General features: G+C 36.0%; 1 protein-coding gene across 5 annotated transcripts in view; it reads left to right on the top strand.

Annotated features, from left to right (window-relative positions):
* The window catches only part of EXOC1 (exocyst complex component 1), a gene marked incomplete at both ends in the record, with an annotated part of 43,686 nt that extends 30,453 nt beyond the window's left edge, over positions 1-13,233 (top strand). For 3 of the 5 annotated variants that reach the window (XM_084233738.1, XM_084233737.1, XM_084233736.1), the window contains 8 exons: positions 3,471-3,634; positions 4,167-4,274; positions 5,362-5,438; positions 6,214-6,442; positions 7,516-7,699; positions 10,096-10,295; positions 12,478-12,672; positions 13,081-13,233. In XM_084233738.1, coding sequence (XP_084089864.1) covers positions 3,471-3,634; positions 4,167-4,274; positions 5,362-5,438; positions 6,214-6,442; positions 7,516-7,699; positions 10,096-10,295; positions 12,478-12,672; positions 13,081-13,233 — 1,310 coding nt within the window. Of the gene's footprint in view, positions 1-2,199; positions 2,245-3,470; positions 3,635-4,166; positions 4,275-5,361; positions 5,439-6,213; positions 6,443-7,515; positions 7,700-10,095; positions 10,296-12,477; positions 12,673-13,080 lie in introns of all 5 variants that reach the window. The other 2 variants (XM_084233735.1, XM_084233734.1) reach the window with 1 other exon arrangement.
* Between the last annotated feature and the right edge of the window lie 8,267 nt (positions 13,234-21,500).

The raw sequence follows: 21,500 nt of genomic DNA, 5'->3' as shown, positions 1-21,500 counted from the left end.
TTTTAATAGTAATTATAAATTAAAACTGAAATTTTAGAAAGATGACTTTTCAATGAATCAAAAGTAAGTAATTATAAATAAAAGTTTTATTTTTTTACTGGGTCTGAAAATTTTGGTTGATAGAGGTTAATAAGAATAGAAAGTCAGATTGAATGTATTTTATAAAAAGTTGTGTAGGCAGTATAAATCATAGAGGTGTAGGGGAATAATCTCTTTTGAACCTCTCTTGACTCTTTAACAGCTATTTAGTCCAAATAATTCAAAATAATGTTTAAAATGCCAGGAAAATCTTTACTTTATAATGTAGGTCCTTGCCTTTTTTTGATTGATAGGTTTACTTTGATATCCTCAGGAGTATGGAATTTTCTCCCCCACGATTGATATTTTGGTAATTTTTTTTCTCTTTGTATTCTACAAGTGTATTTTATGAAGTGGCAGAGAGGGGAAATTTAGTAATTGTTTTTAAAATCACCATTTTTTTTCTTTCTATGTCTAAAATAACACAGATACAGATATATAGATATTATTTTAGTCTATTAGCATATGTAGTTACATAATTATTGCCTCCCTCATATTTAATATTCCAAATTCTTTAAAACTTATGTCAAAATCATTTAAAAAAATTTTTTTCTTCACTAAACTAAGAGATTTTGTTGATTTACATAGGGAATCTTGAATACAAGACTGAGTTCAGTGCTGACTAGAAATTAAGTCAATAAATATTTATCAATTATCTACTATATAATAAGCATTGCTGGTGATCAGAATACAGTAATGAACAAAGACCTTTGCAATGGGATACTTAAAGAGAAAACGAAGCAAATGAAATATTAGGCTTTGTGAACACAGTGACTCTTCCAGCCACCAGTAGATACCATCAGCACTGGGAATCTGGCAGTTCCAGCACGATCTCTAATCGCCACTTTAGTGTCCAGCCTTATTGTTTCATATTCCCTTGAGCTTCAGGGAGGCAAGGCTGGGAAGATAGACATTTCGCTGATATGACAAGTTAGAGCTTATATTTGGGTTTTAACCTTGACATTTGGCAAGAATAGTGAGAGCTGACACATTGTTCTCAGTTTTTATATTTTTAGGTTTTACTCTTTAGTTTTGTTTCATTCTATGAGTTCTTTCTTTGCTTTTCACATTAACTTCTAATTTCAGTTCAGAATGTTTCACAAAATGGTCTCTACAATTGCTCTAAAATATTACATAGTTTTAGCATAAAAGAGATGTCAAATGAGGGTCTCCTCAGTGGCGCAGCGGGTTGAGCACAGTGCTGTGAATCTGTCCGCAGCCTTTACAGCACGGGTTTGATTCCTGGCTGGCCAGGGAGATACCCACATGGTACAGCAGACCTCTTCTGTCTCGCCCACTGCTCCCCTCAGCAGTGTATTTCAGTCACTCTGCCAGTTCTGTTCCCCTCTCCGTCTCTGGTGAGTTCTCTCACCCTCCTGCGCCTCTGGCCTGTACCCCAGTTCTTGTATAAATAAAAAAAAATCAATCTTAAAAAAGAATGTCAAATGACCCTTAAAAAGCTCAAACTCCTATAGTAAACTTGTTCCGGCAGCTTTACTCTTCCCTTCCTCCATCTCCTGATAATAAGTATTATTATGGTAGATACGTTTCCTTTTGGGTGTTCAAAAAACCCATTACTAAGTAGTTCAAATTGATATTTTGAAATGTTCTTAAAGCCCTATTTGTATTTTTTTAATCAGATATAGTAGAAAATCATTTAGTGCAGTGGGGATTCCCAGGAGCTTTCAGGGAATACAAGATTATTGATGCACTTAATGTCTAAATCTACAACTTCATTCTAATAAATTCCCACTGTATTAAATTATTTACTTGAACTATGTTTTTTTCAGAAACTAAAACTTTCAGTCTTTTAAATTTAAGTAAACAGCTTCAAACACTTTTTAAAAAGTAATTTAAAAGTATGGGGGGGTTACAAATACATTTTTACCTGAATATTTGAGTAAAAGCTGTACATTAAAAGACTTTTAAAGTTTTTTCTCATATTTCAAACCATAGCTGACCAACTAAACATACGTTTGCACCTCTCGTTACTTGATGCTCATGGTTCTTTGCATGTGTCTTTTAAACTAGAGCTTTAACTTCCTCTTGTGCATGGTTTGTGCAAATTGCAGTTTATTAACTTGTCTTTGTCTTTGATGCTTGCAACCTAATCCATCACAGCTACACTGCCTCGAAAAGAGAGTGCTGTCAAACAGGAAACAGAGAGTGAGTATGCTTAGTGTATCAGTAGGTATTGTCAATGCATGTCCGTTTAATGTCTAGAAATTCGTTGTTTGTCTTGAAAAAAGTTACACCAAAAATATTGATTGGTCTGAGTTGCCAGGTATTGGTGAAGGAGAACCAACATGATAGCATTGGTATGGCCACAGCCAAGAAATTCATACATACACATAGTTCATAATATATGGCAGATGGTAAAACTTTTCATCAAAAATTTATGAAAGGCTTAATCATTATACTTTTGTTTTCAGGCTGTATCTAGAAACTATAAATATCTTTTAGATGTGGTCAGATTTTGCATAAAGAATCCTTATCATCTCTTCATTTGTCCCTTATGATCATCAGCAAATAATACATGTTAACTGAGACATACTCAAGAATAATAAAAAAAGTATTGTTGAATTTAAATGTTGAGCAAAACATCATATTTTCTTATAAAATTTGAATCCTTTAATTCCTTGATGTGTGGAGGATATTATTCAGCCACATTGTTCTTATTTTTCCTCATGGCTATGATGGATACCTCAGATTATACCAAAACACAGATGACTTTCATATTAATGTGATTAAAAATGTATCATTTTAATTGTATTTTAAGTATAACAAGTTTTCAGTGTGTTTTTTTCTTTTCATTTTGTTTAGCTTTTAAAGAACTGTAATCTCTTCAATTACTGTAAAAGCAGAGTTTCTGTATTAAGTTGAATCATGTGTAATTGACTTTTTTTATATTTATAGAGCAAGAATGACCGAGTATTGGCAGTTTCATGTGATTCAACCTAATATATTGATTTAAAATGGCAACAAGTAATATTGGGATATAACATTTCTTAAGGTCATGTTAGCAAATACTACTCATAGGGGGTCAGTGACCTGCATCCATACTCATGTCTTTTGAAAGGGAAAGAAATCCTCATATACTTTACTTTAGAGATAACATGTTACTGATGAGACTGGGCAGGACATAGAGTATATGATCTTTATGGTTCCTCTCAATCCTATTCATTGGATCTGTGTGATTTCACCGCTCATCACAATATTCTCAGGAACAGGACACAAATATTAATGAAAGATTAGGACACTTTATAACCTGTCCCTGTTGTAGACATGTGCACTAATATAGGCCCTAGCAGACAGTGGGAGATAACCCTGAATTATGCTGTGGCTCTTTAATTCATGCAGGTCACAACTTTCAAAGTTTTATTATTTCTTAGGTCTTCATGGAAGTTCTGGGAAATTAACTGGATCAACTTCTAGTCTAAATAAACTCAGTGTTCAGAGTTCAGGGAATCGCAGATCTCAGTCATCTTCCTTGTTGGATATGGGAAACATGTCGGCCTCTGATCTGGATGTTGCTGACAGAACTAAATTTGACAAGGTAAAATAATGAGTAATAATTAAACATGAATATTAGTTTTCTAACAGAAGTTTATTGTTAAGTGTATTCAAATGTTTGGCATCTGTTGGCTCTCTTAAATATTAACCATGTCTAACTTTCCAGTTCTGAATCTGAAAAAAAAATACTAGTCACATGGCAACTAAAATGTAAAGAATTAAATAACAGAACAGCTTTATTAAAATTTGTTATAAATCATAAAGTGCTTGCACTCAAATTTCTTTCAACAACTACAAAGTAAAGAGGACATAACAGCTTTTATGAAGCCAGCTGTTTTCTACAATGCATTAAATAAATTTTAAAAATTTATCTCTGGTTCCTATTTCTAGCTTTGAAGTGAGTAATTGGTGTGGTTTTATTTTGGGTAAGTTCTGGCACTGTTATCCCCTGATAACATTGCCCTGTCTGTCATAGAAAACTTTGTCTTTAGGGTTTATTGAAATTATAGAGAATGTATCTACGGTCCCTGCAGCAAAGTGAATTTTCATTATAAGATCATTTTGGTTTTCTTCAGATCTTTGAACAGGTACTAAGTGAACTGGAGCCCCTATGTCTGGCGGAACAAGACTTCATAAGTAAATTTTTCAAACTACAGCAACATCAAAGTATGCCTGGAACCATGGTATGGCTTGAGTTTATTTGTTGGTATTTATGATTTCTAGTGTAATTAACCCAATTGATATGTTGTCACAATTTCAGTATTAAGACAAGAAAAGGAAATAATTTACAATGTAAGGATTTTTAAAATAATTTTTCATACCACAAGGTAATAAAAACAAGGATAGAGTTTGAGTATCTTATTTAATACTTCTCATTATCATAGACCTTAATATTCTCTAAATTAGTAAGGGAGAGAAAAATACCTGCATTAACTTTGGGGAAAAAATTTAAAAGCAGTTTTAACATTTGAGTCATTATCAAGAAAAAAGTATAATTTTCAAAAAAGAAAGATGTGGTTGAGAAAAAAAAGGTGAGACCTCATATCTGAATCTTTTTCATGACGTTGTTACTAACTACTATGAGACTTTAACCCAATGCTTTTCCTCATCTGTAAAATGTATACAGTAATGCCTCTTCAGCATGCCTCTCTGGTGGCATAAATGTAGGAAGATAAAATAAGATTTGTGAACTATTTTAAAGAATTAAGCATAATGCAAATAGAATAGTTTTTAAATTAAGGTCATCTCAAAAAATTAAGCCTCAACATATAAAAAGCAGTCATAAAATGAATGAAAAATTCTTATCGCAAATGATTGGGAATTTATCAGTGGCGCTTGTGGTAAATTTGCTTGCTGGCTTATGTAAAAATTCTTGATAACATTCTTTTAAGTACTGAAGTTGTATTAGAGTGGTTGATGGGATTTATTTAAATTTTAAAATTCTCTCATGTTGTTTCTAGATATTTTCTAATTTTTGTTCAACTTCCTCCCAATCCCACCCTCCTCTTTTCCTCCTGTTCCTTCCTTCCCTCATATGCACACACACAAACACAACTTTTCATCCCACAGTAAAATCTAAGTATTTAATGAACATTCTTAAATAGCCCATACTAAATTATATAGCTTTATAGGTAGTACCACCTTTATAAATCATTATTTTTTCATAATATATTCTCTCCTAGGAATTATAAGACTGAGCAGCCTTTTGCTATATAAACTAGTTAAATTGTTGATCTTTTATTATGTAAAGTACCTGAATGATTTTTGCAGACTGAAGCAGAGGACCTTGATGGAGGCACATTTTCACGGCAATATAATTCTGGTGCACCACTGCCTGTTTCATCTGAGTATGTGTTTGTTACAATCTATTGTTTCTCTTGGAAAAAAATAAACTTTAAGTGGGGTGTAGAGGAGTGCTTGCCAATAAGAGTTCAGATGACTGTCAGTAACCTGAAGCACTCAGCTCTGACCAAGTCCATTATGTTTTGGAACATCTTATGGGATTAAAATGGGTCCCACTTATGACTCTTAAACTTTTTTTTGTTCATGAAATGTGTGGCAAATTCTGGTGTTTGCTAGTAGGAAGCAGTATTTGAGTTGCAGTGTATCTCTCAGAAATCACAAAGTACATTTCAACACCCACCTTTACAAATAACAAAGTTATTTTGAGTGATGAAACTTCAAAAAAAAATTTTTTTAAAGATTTATTTATTTATGCATACAAGAATGGGGGTACATGCCAGAGGTGTGGGGGCGGGGGGTAAGAGGATTCACCAGCAACAGAGTAGGGAACAGAACAGGCAGATTAACTGAAATACACTGCTGAGGGGAGCAGCGGGCAAGTCAAGAGAGGTCTGCCGTGCCATGTGGGTTGCTCCCTGACCGGGGATCCAATTCATTCTGCAGTTAGTTTCATAGGTTGCGTCTTAACCCCGTGTGCCACCAGGGAGGCCCCTCAAAAAATATTTTATATTGAAAACTATTATAGATAATTAGTTCATCATATTTGGACATTTTTAATTGAAATCAAGAATTATCATTTTATATATACTCAGAGGATTAAAGTTAAAGATGAATACACCTGAAGCATATAATAACTTTCTATGTATGTCTTTTGAACAGGAAAGATATGATCCGCCAAATGATGATTAAAATATTTCGCTGCATTGAGCCAGAACTGAATAACCTAATTGCACTAGGAGACAAAATTGATAGCTTTAACTCCCTTTACATGCTAGTCAAAATGAGTCATCATGTGTGGACTGCACAAAATGTGGACCCTGCTTCTTTTCTGAGTACTACATTAGGAAATGTGTTGGTGACCGTCAAAAGAAACTTTGACAAATGCATTGTAAGTTTTTTAAATAACTCAGAATTCTAATCATTGTAAAAAGAAAATAGGTAAATGTATTTAAATCAAGAGATTTCCAACTTTCCTTTGGGGATCTTTTGTTCACATCCACCAAAGTTTTGAAGCAAGATGTTGGCTACAATATATACATGAACTGAATTTGTTGGATAGTACTGTTTCTATTCTATTTTCTTTACTAGTTTCATAGAGCTTTATAATATCAATGCCTGTAGCCTAAAAGCCATTTCTTTTCTAATCCATATGTCATGGTTTTCAAGTTATACTTTCAAAATCTCAACACGAGGAAATTTCAAGTAGAAGATGAAAAATCATCCAACAATATTTGCAAGTATAATTCTTGCTGTGACTAAGACTAAATTTCCCAAGAAGTATGCAGGACCATAATTGATCCCATGGATCTTTTTGAACCTCCATGTCTGGATTCTGTCTACATGAAATAGGTCTTTTATACTGTGTCACTATCCTACATAACTACTTTGTTGAACTAATATAGAATAAGTAACTAATAGGTACATGGAAAGCTGTATTATGCAAATCCATAGTAGAAATGCCTATTCTCCCTCTCTTATCTCTTCTTAAACGTCCCAAAAATATCCAGAATTTATCTATCCAAACAAATTTTAGGCTGCTGAAAACTGAAAATAGCTATTGTTCCCAATCTTAGCCACATGGCCACCAGCCAAAAGTAACCTGGAGAGATCCTGTGTGCACTCTGGTATCTGCCCTGCCCAGATGGGCAATCACCTTATACTTATCTTTCATAAATGGTAGAAATGTTTATTATTTTTATTTTGAATGAAGACTTGAGACATCTTGTTTTAAATAATTTGCTTTTTTTCCTTGACAATTATGTACTTAAATAAGACAGATGTACTTTTTAACCAATAGACAGTTATTCTTAGTTATCCCTATTGTATTAATCTTTATTAGTAAATATCCAAGATGTTATGGTTACTAAATTGTGTCCTGCCTCTGTGCTGTATATATTGTTTATAATTATAGGCTGTGTCTGAATTGCTTGACTTTCTCTCTGTCACTTTTGCCTAACCTAGAGTAACCAAATAAGGCAAATGGAAGAAGTAAAGATCTCAAAGAAGAGTAAAGTAGGAATTCTTCCATTTGTTGCTGAATTTGAAGAATTTGCTGGACTTGCAGAATCAATCTTTAAAAATGCTGAGCGTCGTGGAGATCTGGATAAAGCTTACACAAAACTTATCAGAGGAGTTTTTGTTAATGGTAAGCTTTGTTCTAAACAAATTTTGGTTGCTTGTTTTCATTAATTTTGTTAATTCAGAAGTTGTGGGGACAGATATCTTCAATTATTTTCCATATTCTGTAATCTTGTTTAAATTTTCTGAAATTAAAGACTTCTTAAATTTGAAAAAATAAAAACCCATTCATATTTGTCAAGAACCACTTATATTTTAGGGTTCATATGGGCTTATCACTGCAAAATTGAAACAGTTTCTTAAACACAAAAATGATTTCCCGAACTATATTTGCATTTCACTAAGAATCTTTTGGAGAGGATAGGCAGTGACATCTGTTTTACCTTTTGCAAATCAATTCACTTCTTTTGTTCTCAGTTTTCATATATGTCTTGTAAGATAGATCAATGCTTACTTTAATTCACTATCTTCCTGTCTTATCCTACTATTAAATTACGAAAGTGTGGACATACATGTCATTTAATTTGAAATAAATGATCTGATTGCATATATATTCAGGAATTTTTAAAGCTAAAAAATTGACATGACATGGAATCACCTTGTCAGTTACATATGTTTTCAGTGGAAGCAAACCTATGAGAAAAATAGATAAATTACATGATTGAATGTTTGTATGTTCATTTCTCTTAAAATTCAAAGTAACTTTTGGCCTGTTTGTAAAGAAATGTTCATTCCACAATCCCAAAAGTCATAAAACAGATTTTAAAAATCAAGAAGAAACAATGTAATTTGTAATCTCATTATACAGAGATGATGTTTCATTTTTATCCTTTCAAAACTTTCTGTATCTGTCCCTCACATATATGTATTATTTGGTTTGTATGTGTGTGTTCTTCAGTATAAAATATTTTATCATATCTTTTGTTTTGTTTTGTTTTGTTTTTTAAGATTTATTTGTTTGTTTGTTTGTTTGTTTGTTTGTTTATATTTATACAAGCACTGGGTACAGTCAGAAGCGCGGGAGGGTGAGAGAATTCACCAGAGCCAGAGCAGGGAGCAGAGCAGGCAGAAGGACCGAAGTACACTGCTGAGGGGAGCAGCGGGCGGCAGAAGAGGTCTGCGCACCTTGTGGGACCTCCTCCGGTGGCCAGGGAGCAGCTGGAGATCGAACAGGCGCCTCAGAGTCCGCGGGCAGCTTCGCAACCCAGTGCTCAACTGCTGCGCCACCGGGGAGGCCCTTTTTTATCATATCTTAACATAGTTTTGGAACTCACTAGAGCTATAATCCCTCTGTTTTTTTTTTCTTGTCATTTAATATAACCATAATAATTTTAATGATTGCATAGTACTCCATGTATTATTTATCAAATTTCCTATTAATCAGCATTTAGCTTGTGTCCAATTTCTTGTATATCTCTTTCTGTATACTTGTCCAATAATGTCCTTAGAGTAAATTACTAGAAATAAAATTACTAGGCCAAAACATTTATGTGTATCTCATGGTTTTTGCTAAATTGACATATAGAGATTATACTATGAGCAGTTGGTGAAAGTGCCCATTGCATCTGTTACAATGCTGACTATTACTAGGTGTTCTCAATCTTTTCATTCTTTGTAAACCTAATCAGCTATAAAATTGATTTTGTTTAAAGTACTTTTTACTTTGCAAAAACTTTGAAATTTATGTCAAATTTATCTCTTTCCCTTTATGAGTTTTGAGTTTTGTACCATTTTTTAAAAGGTCATATGATCACAATATTTTTTTAATTGGCTTTATTTTCCTAAGTATTTATGATTGTGTTCATTTACTTATTTACCTTTTAATAATTAGAATTTGTTTGCCTGAAAAATGTGGAAATAGGAATCCAAATTTTGTGTATTCAGAAGGACTAACTGGTTTTTCTAATGCATTTTGAGTAATTCATCATTTCTCTACTGATTTGAAAAGCAATCTTTATTACATATTGTTTCCATAGGTACATGGGACTTTTTATTAGGCTTTGGTAGATGTAAAGAACCTTCAATACACTGTATTTTATTAAGCCTAGAATTGTTTTTACTTTTCTTAAACTTAAAAATGAAAAAAATCAATCATTTAACTATTTTTTTTTTTAAAGATTTATTTGTTTATTTATTTATACCAGCACTGGGTACAGTCAGAAGCGCGGGAAGGTGAGAGAATTCACCAGAGCCAGAGCGGGGAGCAGAGCAGGCAGAAGGACCGAAGTACACTGCTGAGGGGAGCAGCGGGCGGCAGGAGAGGTCTGCGCGCCATGCGGGACCCTCCTCCAGTGGCCGGGGAGCAGCCGGGGATTGCACTGGCGCTGCAGAGGCTGCTGTCAGCTTCGCAACCCAGTGCTCAACCGCTGCGCCACCGGGGAGGCCCCATTTAACTATTTCTAAAGCAAAATATAGCCATACTCATACTCAGAATTTTATTAATTTTTTTCTTTTTGATTTTAGTGGAGAAAGTAGCAAATGAAAGCCAGAAGACCCCCAGGGATGTTGTTATGATGGAAAACTTTCACCATATTTTTGCAACACTTTCTCGTTTGAAAATCTCATGTCTGGAAGCTGAAAAAAAAGAAGCCAAGCAAAAATACACAGATCACCTTCAGTCTTATGTCATTTACTCTTTAGGACAACCTCTTGAAAAATTAAATGTATGTATGTTTTCATTCACTATTTTTTTTCCTGGTTTTAAACCTGTATACATTATTTATATATGAATAACATTTATGTTAAATTTACACATATATTGATGCAGGAGGATAACGAAGGAGAGAAACTCAGTTACAGAAGCTGCCTTTGTGCCAAGACACTGCTAGATACTCTGAACACATTACTTCTTTTAATTCTTATAAGTCATGAAGAAACTGAAAATAAATAAACATGATTGAAATTATAGTAGCCAATACAGAACATAGCTGAGGGAATGGTGTAAAGCAGCTTTTCCTTTACACCAGAGTCTACTATCTCTTAACCTTGTAAACAGCCAGCCTACATCCCAAGTTCAGATGGCAACTTCAAAAGTTTTTTTTAAGATCAAAGGAAGACCAAAATTGTTTTGTTAGTTGCCTTTTCTTTTCTCTTTCTGTCTTGACTTAAATCATTCCCTAGAGCAAGTCTGATCTTTAAGAAATGATGATTTTAGAGAACTTCATAATATAGTGGAAGCTTAAATGGTTCCGTGTTACTGACTTTGTTTACAGTGAGATTAGTTGTCTTTCATAGGTTCATAGGTTTTTAACTTAAAATTACTGTCAAATAAAAAGTATGTATCCTCAAAAATTTGAAGAAATAAACATTTAATGAAATGTAGAATCAATTCCTTATAAAACATTAAAACAGATGTTCCTTCAAGGTAAAAAAAAAAGTCTCATAAGATACTTAACTGCAACATCAGAGGCATTCCCTTTGAAGTCAAATTTAACAGAAACATTGCTAGATCCTTTATTATTTAGCAGTTATAGAACTTTAGGCAGTGCAATAAGATGTGAGACATAAAAATACAGAGAGTCAAGATTATAATTACCTGGATTGGACATTTGATGGTGTGGTGTGATATGAAGTATGCAATTACTGAGATGAGAAATTATACCTGAAACCAATACAGTGCTGTAAAGTAATGCCGCAATTAAAAAGTAGGGGGGGGGACCTAAACTCTAAAAACATTAAAACAATTAAGAAAAAAGATTAGAATTGCTACATGTGATATGTTGAAATTATTGGTATCTGATAAAGTAGCAAGAGTCAAAGTAAATATACCAAAAAATACCAGTTTATTTCTTGTGTTTGTCAGCTATAACTAGTTAAAAACTTAGGTGGAAATAAAAACTTAAAAGCAGCAGGAATAGACTTATCAAAAATTTATTATCAAAAAGCTAATACTTTAATGAAAAATAAATAGTAATCGCTAAAAAATTCTAGAGAAAAGTAGTGAAAGGGTATTTGACTTGTCAGTATTAAATCATTATATAGTGTTCAAATAAAGGCATACGAGTCAATAAACTGTGTATTAAAAAGATAAATATACTGAAAGGACAACCTGAGAAGATTTGTGATAATATAGCAAAGGCAGTATATTTCTATAAAAGGTATGTTTGTGTGTTTTAAATCACTAAGAAAGGCATTAAAATCCCTGTATATAAATGGACAAGCATTCTGAATGTACTGCTAAACACGAAAGCAGGTTAATGTCAGCCAAAGAATTGCGAACTAAAACAACAAATAAACATTTTTCGCTGATCAAAATAGCAACAGTTTTTCTGTAATTGAGGTAATGCTGTTGATGATATGGTAAGGTAGTAGTCTGATAGGACTGTTGACAGAAATATAAATTGAACTTTTCTGGGAAGCAATCTGTAATATGAAAAATTTTCAGAATACTTGTAATTACAATCCTTAGGAATTACAGTCCTAGAAATTTGTGGCAACTGTATTTATAATAGATGTTTTTAAATCTTAGTAGATTTTACCAACTCTGAACAAGTAAAAATATTAAATATCTAATATTGAAGGAGTGAATAAATACATTGACTCAGTCATTGGACAGACTATCAAGCAGCATTAAAATTTGTATATAGGAAAAATATAGTATTAAATGGAAACCACTAAAAATGTAAAATTATAGTTCATTTGTATATACATCAAAAGAGCAAAAGGAAATTGAAAATGTTAACAGTGGATGTTTAAGTGGTATGATGGTAGGTGATGCTTTATCCTTTATGCTACTATCCATTGTCTTGTTTTTACTCAGTATTTACTTTTTTATAATCAGATTTTTAAAAATTTAGCGATAATAAAAGCAGTTCTCAGCCATTATTTCTTTTCATTTCCTTAAAGCATTTCTTTGAAGGTGTTGAAGCTCGTGTAGCCCAGGGTATCAGAGAGGAAGAAGTAAGCTATCAACTTGCATTTAACAAGCAAGAACTTCGTAAAGTTATTAAAGAATATCCTGGAAAGGAAGTGAAAAAAGGTTTAGATAACCTCTACAAGAAGGTTGATAAACACTTATGTGAAGAGGAGAATTTACTTCAGGTATGCTTAATTTTTTTTTTAAGATTTATTTATGCATACAAGAACTGGGGTACAGGCCAGAGGTGTGGGGCAGGGGTGAGAGGATTCACCAGAGACAGAGTGGGGAGCAGAACAGGCAGACTCACTGAAATACACTGCTGAGGGGAGCAGCGGGCGAGTCAGGGAAGTTCTGCTGCGCCATGTGGTTTGCTCCTTGGCCGGGGATCCAACTTGTGCTGCAGTGGCTGTGGATAGCTTATAGGTTGCGTGTTAACCCCTTGTGCCACCAGGGAGGCCCCCAGAATGTATATTCTTAACTACTGTCCCATGCTAAATTCCTAGAATATGTCTTGACATTATTTCTACATACTTGATTATGTGTTATTTCCTAACACAGTTTAACAACTTTTATTTTCATTTTTATAATAGGTAGTGTGGCATTCCATGCAGGATGAATTTATACGCCAATACAAGCACTTTGAAGGTCTGATAGCTCGCTGTTATCCCGGATCTGGTGTTACAATGGAATTCACTATTCAAGATATTCTGGATTATTTCTCCAGCATTGCACAGTCCCACTAAACCTTATGAAAGAAAAAAAAATGATAAATGAAAAAAGCACTCCTAAGTACACTATACATTGTTCAAAAATATCAAGCAGCTGTTTAAGAACCCAGACCTGAAATCTTGTGTGTAAAGTGTCAGATAAATGAGTGATAACATACTACGAACTTTCAAGAGCAAAAGTACCAACATGCGTAGCAATTTTATTTGCCCGATAGGTTGTGTACTAACTTAAAGCACTTATCACATCATAACATGCGTTTAGCATTTTTCTATGACTAAACAGGAAATTTTTCTTTATTGCCTACCTTCTTGTATTTGAGAGTATTTGAGAGTGGTTATCCTATGTAAATGTAGTAGGAATTCAACTTTCACTAATTCAGTATTGCTTACAAATCATGTAACCACTATAATATTGTACAGAATTTTTTTCTCTCTAACTCGTGTATGTGGATAAGGGATCTTGTAATGATCAGTTATAAAATTTGATTTTAAGGATTATGTGACTATGTAGCAATGAATCTGAAATAAAAAAATTTTCCAAAAAGTTGAAATTTGATAGTATTTTTAGATGTTATATGCTATCTTTTAGATAAAAGAAGTTCTTATAAAAATAAGTACATGAAAATTAATTACATGTCTACCATAAGACATTTAAAAATATCAGAAAAATAAAGCCATTAATATTAATGTCTAGACTAAATCAATCAAAACATATGCTCTGGACTGAATTGTATGCTCCCAAATTCACAGGTGGAAGCTCTAACTACCCCTGCCCCCCAGGACTGTATTAGAGAGAGGGTCTTTTTAAGTGTGTCATTAAATGAGGTCATAAGGATAGAACCCTGATCCAATAGAACTGGTACCCTTAGAAAAGACAGACCAGCTCTCTGTGCATGTGAGAACACAGGGAGAAGATAGCCATGTGCAAGTCAGGAAGAGAGCTGTTACCAGAACCCAACCATGCTGGCACCCTGATCTCAGACTGCCAGCCTCAAAGCTGTGAGAAAATAAAGTTCTGTTTTTTAAGCCACCCAATCTGGTATTTTCTTTTGGCAGTCTAAGCTGTCTAATATAAGAGGTATAAGACCTTTTGTGGAAACAATTATATAGACAGTTAAAAAGCTGTTACAAGATACTAAAGAGGCCTAAGAGTTAAGAGTTCTTTAAAAGAAAGTTTACATTGTTTCATTAGACTGTAACATAACTTGCATTTGCTATATTTTAAAAGAGCTCTTTATCCTTGAATGGTTTTTCTGGACCAGTAGCTCTTATTAGTTTACCGGTTGGGCTTTTGCCAAGCTGTAACTAAGCCACTATTGATTTTGTGCTGACCTACTTTGAGGTCAGCAATGACCAGTCAATATTATAGCACTTAGGGAAAGAGAACTTTCTAAAAGGATTTCTAAGTAGTGGAATGATACATTTAATCCAAAACACTTCATGTTTTTATAAGAAAGTTTGTAGGGTCTAAAATTGAATTTGAAAAAAAAAGTCTTGAAGTGGTTTGCATTATAATTTACTTTTTATAACTTTACTTGGAATTTATAAACCAAGTTTACTTTAAATTAACTATGGTTATAAATGTGCTACTTCTGGGGCCTCCCTGGTGCCACAGGGGTTAAAGTCTCAGCACTATCAAGCTATTGCCAGCCACTGCAGCACAAGTTCAATCCCCGGCCAGGGAGCTGACCCACATGGCGCAGCAGACCTCTTTTGTCTCGCCTGCTGCTCCCCTCAGCAGTGTATTTCAGTAGATCCGCCTGTTCTGCTCCCTACTCTGTCTCTGGTGAATCCTCTCACCCCCCACACCTCTGGCCTACACCCCAGCTCTTGTATGGATAAATAAAATAAATCTTTAAAAAAGATACTTTTAAATGTGCTACTTCTAAGTACTACTCATAAAAAATCATTTCCATAATTGTTTATTCAGAAGTAATCTTGTAAAATTGATCAAACCATAAAATTCATCACAGTAAGTAGAAGAGAGAGGAGGTATAGTTACTGAGATACTATGTACTGAATACCTGAACCTTGATGAAGCCTGAAATGATATACCTTTCTTAGGGCATCCTCCTAAGAATTGTGATTTCTTGCTTATTCTCAGGGTCCCTTGTCTTTCAAATAAATGTCTCTTAGCCCTGTCTTCGCACCATAGTTTATTTTTTATTTCCGAAAAAAAAAAATGACTCTTCATCAGGGAGTATGAAATTTATTTTTAAAAATGCTCTAGAAGTGAATTGAACTGTTGTTCATTCTATATCATAGAATTGTATCAGTAGATCACTCTGGATTCTGGTGAGAACTACCCATCATAGTTTTCATGCTTTATAAGAATTAGACATACAAATATAATAAGAACTGGACCAATCAGGATCTGATTCTACCAGGAACCTGACATTAGGGATGAGACACTTGGAGCTAAACCATATTCCAATGGTCCTATCAAATGATCTAAAAAGAGCTCCAGAGTTGTCCTGGTTTCTATTCCTCCCAAGGTTAAGTGGTTCTGTTTTCCTTTGATTTTTTTTAATCACCCAATATTCTTTCCACATTGGGGTCAGGGAGGAGCGGGGAGACTTATATTTGCTGAAATTAGCTTTAGTACCTTGTAAACAGACCTTTGTGCCTTTGATGCAGGCACAAAACATCTATATACACAAAAACCAAATAAGTGATATTAGATCATAAATGATAGATGCCAGGTGAATGACACAGACAGCCGGTATCAAGGAAAACTTTGTAAAGGAAGTGGGACATGAGTCACTGTGCTACTGGCATCCACATGGCAGCACCCACGAAGATCACCATAATAACACTGAGCTAAGTGTTCACAATAAAGCAAAACTGCACTCTAATCCTGGATGTTTGCAAAGTGTTTATTAGCACAGTGCTAACAAGCGTTCAATGTTTTATTTTTATTTTTTTAAGTGTTCAATTTTTTTAAAGAAATGAATTGACTGCATTTCAATGGCTAAGAGATCAAACCTAATGTTCCATGGTTAATGGATGAAATGGAGCAACATCCTTGGTTCAAGAAAACGGCAACACGTGAAAGGGAGCCACCTCTCACCACAACCATGCCTCCCACCACACACACACACACACACACACACACACACGCTTCTCCAAGTGAGGTCTCTGTGAGACTAGCATGGTGGCTAGGTTCCAAGAGAAAGTGGAGAAAGTGGAGGAGGAGAGGAAAGGGGACAGGAAAGGAGAAAGAAAAAGAAGGAAGCAGGGGGGAAATTGCTTTTTTTATGACCTACCTGCAAGAGTCACATAACCTCGTTTCTGCTTCATGCTAATAGTCAGAGAAGTGACAAACCCCTTGCCTAGATTCAAATTGAGGGAACACAGATCACACCTCTCAACAGGAGAGTTTCAGTCACTTAATAAGAAGAGTATGTGAATGGTATAGATATTGGTGTAGCTATCTTTTTATTTATTTTTTTAAGATATCTTTTTAAGATTTATTTATCTATGCATACAAGAGCTGGGGGGTACAGGCAGAGATGCAGGGGGTGAGAGGATTCACCAGAGACAGAGCAGGGAACAGAACAGGCAGACTGACTGAAATACACTGCTGAGGGGATCAGCAGGCAAGACAGGAGAGGTCTGCTGCACCATGTGGGTTGCTTCCTAGCTGGCCAGCTGGGATCGAATTTGTGCTGCAGAGGCTGTGGATTGCTTCATAGTGCAGTGCTCAACCCCTTGCGCCACGAGGGAGGCCCTATCTTTTTATATATATATATATATATATATATTTTTATATATATATATATATATATATATATATATAAGGGTAAACACGAACTCAGTCTCCCACTATGACAAATTATGCAGTCGTGTTTCCTACCGTTGGGGAAATGGCAAGGATCAGCACTTCTAGAATACAATGCATGAGCCCTGCTCTGGGAAACCATCTTTGTGATCATAGTTTAGCTATCTTTGGAAATTTCCATTTTCTATACTTTTAATCGGCTCCTCATTGTTCTTAAAAAATTTTCAAACTGGGCCTCCCCGGTGGAGCAGTGGTTGAGCTCTGGGTTGCAAAGCTGCCCGCAGCCTCTGCAGCGCCGGTTCGATCCCCGGCTGCTCCCCAGCCAACGGAGGAGGGTCCCACATGGCGCGCAGACCTCTCCTGCCGCCCGCTGCTCCCCTCAGCAGTGTACTTCGGTCCTTCTGCCTGCTCTGCTCCCCGCTCTGGCTCTGGTGAATTCTCCCACCCTCCTGCGCTTCTGACTGTACCCACCGCTTGTATAAATAAATAAATAAATAATTCTTTAAAAAAATTTTTTTTCAAACAATGTCTCATGGCCTGTAGGGCCCTATGTGTTCTGGATCCGCCCCCTGCTCCTCCTAGCTCCTTCCCTACCTCCCTCCCTTATTTGCTATACTCCAATCACACTTGTCTTCTTCCTGTTTCATGAACCTACTGAATGAAACCCATTTCCTCCACTGGAGCAACTCTGATTCCAGAACTTTCTAAGTGTGCTTCTTTGTCATCACCTTAGCTCACATGCCATTTCTCAGGGAGGCCTTTCCTGGCCACCCAATCTAAAGCAGTGCTCTCCTCCTATTGTTCTTTTCCACATTGTTCATTCCACATTTTTGTACGCTATCTATCATAAATTAAAATCATCCTCTTATTTATTTTCTGTCTTCCACCCAACTTCCCACTAGAAGATAAGCCTTTGAGAGCAGGGATCTTGCCTGTCTTCTCTACTCTCTATTTCCAGGGTCTAGACCAGCACAGAACAAATATCAGGACATCTTTGATGTGAGAATCACCTCTGAGATAGTGGCAGGGAAGGAGGCAGGTACTTGTTTAGATGACTGGGTCCAGAAAGTGGAGATTTACTCCTTCCCGTAGCAACCCAGAAATACCTCATTAGAAGACCAGCCTTTGTTTCCAGGTGGCCAGTGGGTTGTCACTCACTTTGAACACTGCACAAAGCAACACGGTCAGAAGTGATCTAGTTTGATTCTCACAACAAGCACACTTAGTGAGGTTAACTACTGTCCCAAGGTCACACTGCTAAGAAATGATGGAGTCACAATTCCAAACCAGACCTGTCAGCCTTCACCTGGGCTTCTCTGCCATTGACCAGGACAGAGACATCTGCTTCTTGCCCACTTGGGACAAAGCAGCAATTTGTCAGCAGCCAAAAACTGGTTTAAAATTCTCCAAAATGGGGACGATCCCATCTTCAGTCCTGGAAGTGAGCATAAGCTGGTTCTGTTTTCTTATTCATAGGCCAGTATCTGTTCATTAGACTTGGCATGTATTTCCCATTTTAATCAGACTGCCTTTTATAGCTTTGAAAAGAATCATTTTACTACCTTTTAAAACACTGACAAATCCAGTGGATCAATCACCAGTGCATCCCTTTTTATTCTACGTTAGACAGCAGAGAGTGTATTGGCTATACTTTATAACACATCAAAAGTAAAATAAGCCATGAATGCTTTGGGCATCACTGTTATGGGATCTGATATTCACAATTAAAAACGTAAAGCTTTGATGAAATGCCTTGTCATTATTCAGTCTTCTCATTCCTTTGCTTTATAAGGTCTCTGAAGCACAATAGGAAATATTTATAGGAAAATTGTAAATAAAACCTCATAATTTAATGTCTGTTTTATTTCTATCAAGTGTATTTCTATCAAGTGTATTTCCACCAAGAAAGCTCAAAAAATAATGCAGTTGTATTTTAAGTTTATAAAACAGTAAATTTTTCCTAAAGATATTTCATTTACTCCATATTACCTGCTAATTCATTATTCAATCACTTATTCATTCATCAAACATCTTCTGCTGGCCTATGAGGCTACAGAGACAAGCTCAAAAAAACTCATACTATAATGGGGGAGATGAGCACAAAAAATTTCCAACCAAATACTTACAGACATTAACCTTAGGGAAAGTTTCACATGAGGGTTGGGCAAGACAGGAGAAAAGTTAGAAGTGAAATGGGGACTTTCACCTTGAAATCATCCTCCTATATTATTTTAATTCCTCAGTGAGCATATACTAGTTGATAAGTTTGAAATATAGTGAAGTGTAAATGTTAATAAAATTAATATCTTAGACATTAGTCATGATTTTTTTTTCTTTTTCTATTAACATTTTTTTTCTTGGTTGGCATGAGATACCAACCAGTCTTAGGAGATTGAGAGATGTGTTACGGCAACAAAATAATTCTTATTTTATAATACTGGTTACTAGAGAGGATGGAGGGATAGAAGAGGGGGTGGGGGGGAAGGGGATGGAGTATTAGCCCAGGCATTGTGGAAAATGAAGCATGTTCACCTAGGGAGGAATGGAGTTGCATTTCCCAAATGATGTAGTTATGTCAATAATTGCCAAATTAATAAAAATTGAGAAAAAAAAGACTGTGTGACAGATTGTTCACATCACTTGCATACTCTACGTCAGACACTGTCCTGAACAATTTACATGGGATCCAAAGAGAAAGCTGGAATTAATATTCAGTTCCCAACTTTCAAAATAAAATTGTGTGGCCAAACAATTGCCTCAAAAAACCAGGCTATTGTGTTGGGTGTGGGTGTTATAAATTCTCTTATTCACCATCCTCAATTCATTAGAAACCAAGCCCCGACAATTCTATTCAGAGCGTTCTTTCCAGATGGGCGAAGACACCCCATGAAGAAGGTGGGATGGAGGTCATTCCTCTTCAGCCCCAGGATAGTGGGGAGGGCAGAGCAAGTGAGGTGCAGAGCAGTCATGTGAGGAGCAGTAGGTGACTGAGGGAGACACCAGAGCAGAAGGGGTCCTTGTCCCCCACTCCCCATTTGAGACTCAGAGAAGCAGTCTTATTGCAGGAACCTCGTGTCAGCCTAGTGGGGCCAGCATGACCAGGAGGGTGTACTTCACTTTACAGAGTCACGAGTAATTTCCACAGGGGTCCAGTAACTGAGAAGATCTGAAGATCTGACTGGGGAGCCGTAGTGACAGTGAGGTGGTTGAAGGACTGCAAGATGGGCAAGGGTGAAATTCAAGTCACACCAGATGCCAGAGCCTATAGTCTGGGAGGAGCCTGAAGGCAGAGTGAGCCAGAGCAGGGGCATGCAATGGGGGCAGGTGGGTGGGGAGACAGAGATTCGGCATCACAACAGCTTCAGTTGCAATGTCAGCAAAATAGAGTGATGAGGTGGACAAAAGCAACAAGGACCACAAGCTAGAAAATGTTCCTGATGAACAAGATTTTTCCTTCAACTACAAGGTCAGGTAACACCATGCCTCCCCACATGCATGCACCCAGTTAACATCTCGCAGCTGAAAGAGTGAGAAATCTGGGGCCTCCTCCGATGGCGCAGCGGTTGAGTGCTGGGCTGCGAAGCTGCTCACAGCCTCTGCAGCGCCAGTTCGATCCCCGGCATATGGCGCGACAGACCTCTCTCGCTCCCTGTCTCGCCCCCCTAAGCAGTGTACTTCGGTCCTTCTTCCTGTTCTGCTCCCCACTCTGGCTCTGAATTCTCTCACGCTCCCGGGCATCTGACTGTACCCAGTGCTTGTATAAATAAATAAAGCTTTAAAAAAAAAACAAAGAGTGAGCAATCTAACAGACTGAGCTTTTATTCTCCTACACAGATTAACCTCACCTAAAGGGATGGTTTAAATTATTGAATTAGATTATGTTTAAACCAGGAAGGATTTAAAATCTACATTGTTTTTACTCTCCACCAGCAGTGGGAACAGAGGAAGAAGGGTGGATTAGTTAACAAAGGGGTTACAATTTCTCCATACTTCCAAGATGTGGCGTGAATTAAATTTACAGTCTTGGTAAATAAATTTAAAAATCAATTACAATACGGAGTATTAAATGCTATGAAATGGAGCAGAAGGTGCTATGGGAGCTCTGTGCAGCAAAAGTAATTGCCATATTGGATCAAACCCATTAGCATCCAGCCCAGGACTTGGTCTTCCAGTAAAACCAGGGCAAGTTCGCTGAGAAGTGGTGCGAAGGAGCACAGTTGTATTTGACTTTGCATTTTGCCAACTGGAAAAGTAAGGGTATTCCTTGAAATAGCTCCAACTTCTCATCATATCCCATTACTTATTTGGCACCCATTGATTTCTCCAGTTCTTCTTGAACATTTTTATCCCTATGTAACCTCTCGGAGGCTTTGTCTTTTTTTTTTTTTTTTTTAGTTAATAACATATCATTATTTTACATCCTTGTAGTTTGCTTTGTTTTCCACAATAAAGGATTTCTCCCCTCAGGTGTGGTCACCACAATTTTCCCACCACCAAAGCA

Source organism: Talpa europaea, assembly GCF_964194135.1.
Source record: "Talpa europaea genome assembly, chromosome: 5".
NCBI classification, from domain to species: Eukaryota; Metazoa; Chordata; class Mammalia; order Eulipotyphla; family Talpidae; genus Talpa; species Talpa europaea.
Note: the sequence above shows the minus strand (reverse complement) of the source record. Positions and strands in the feature narration are given on the sequence as shown.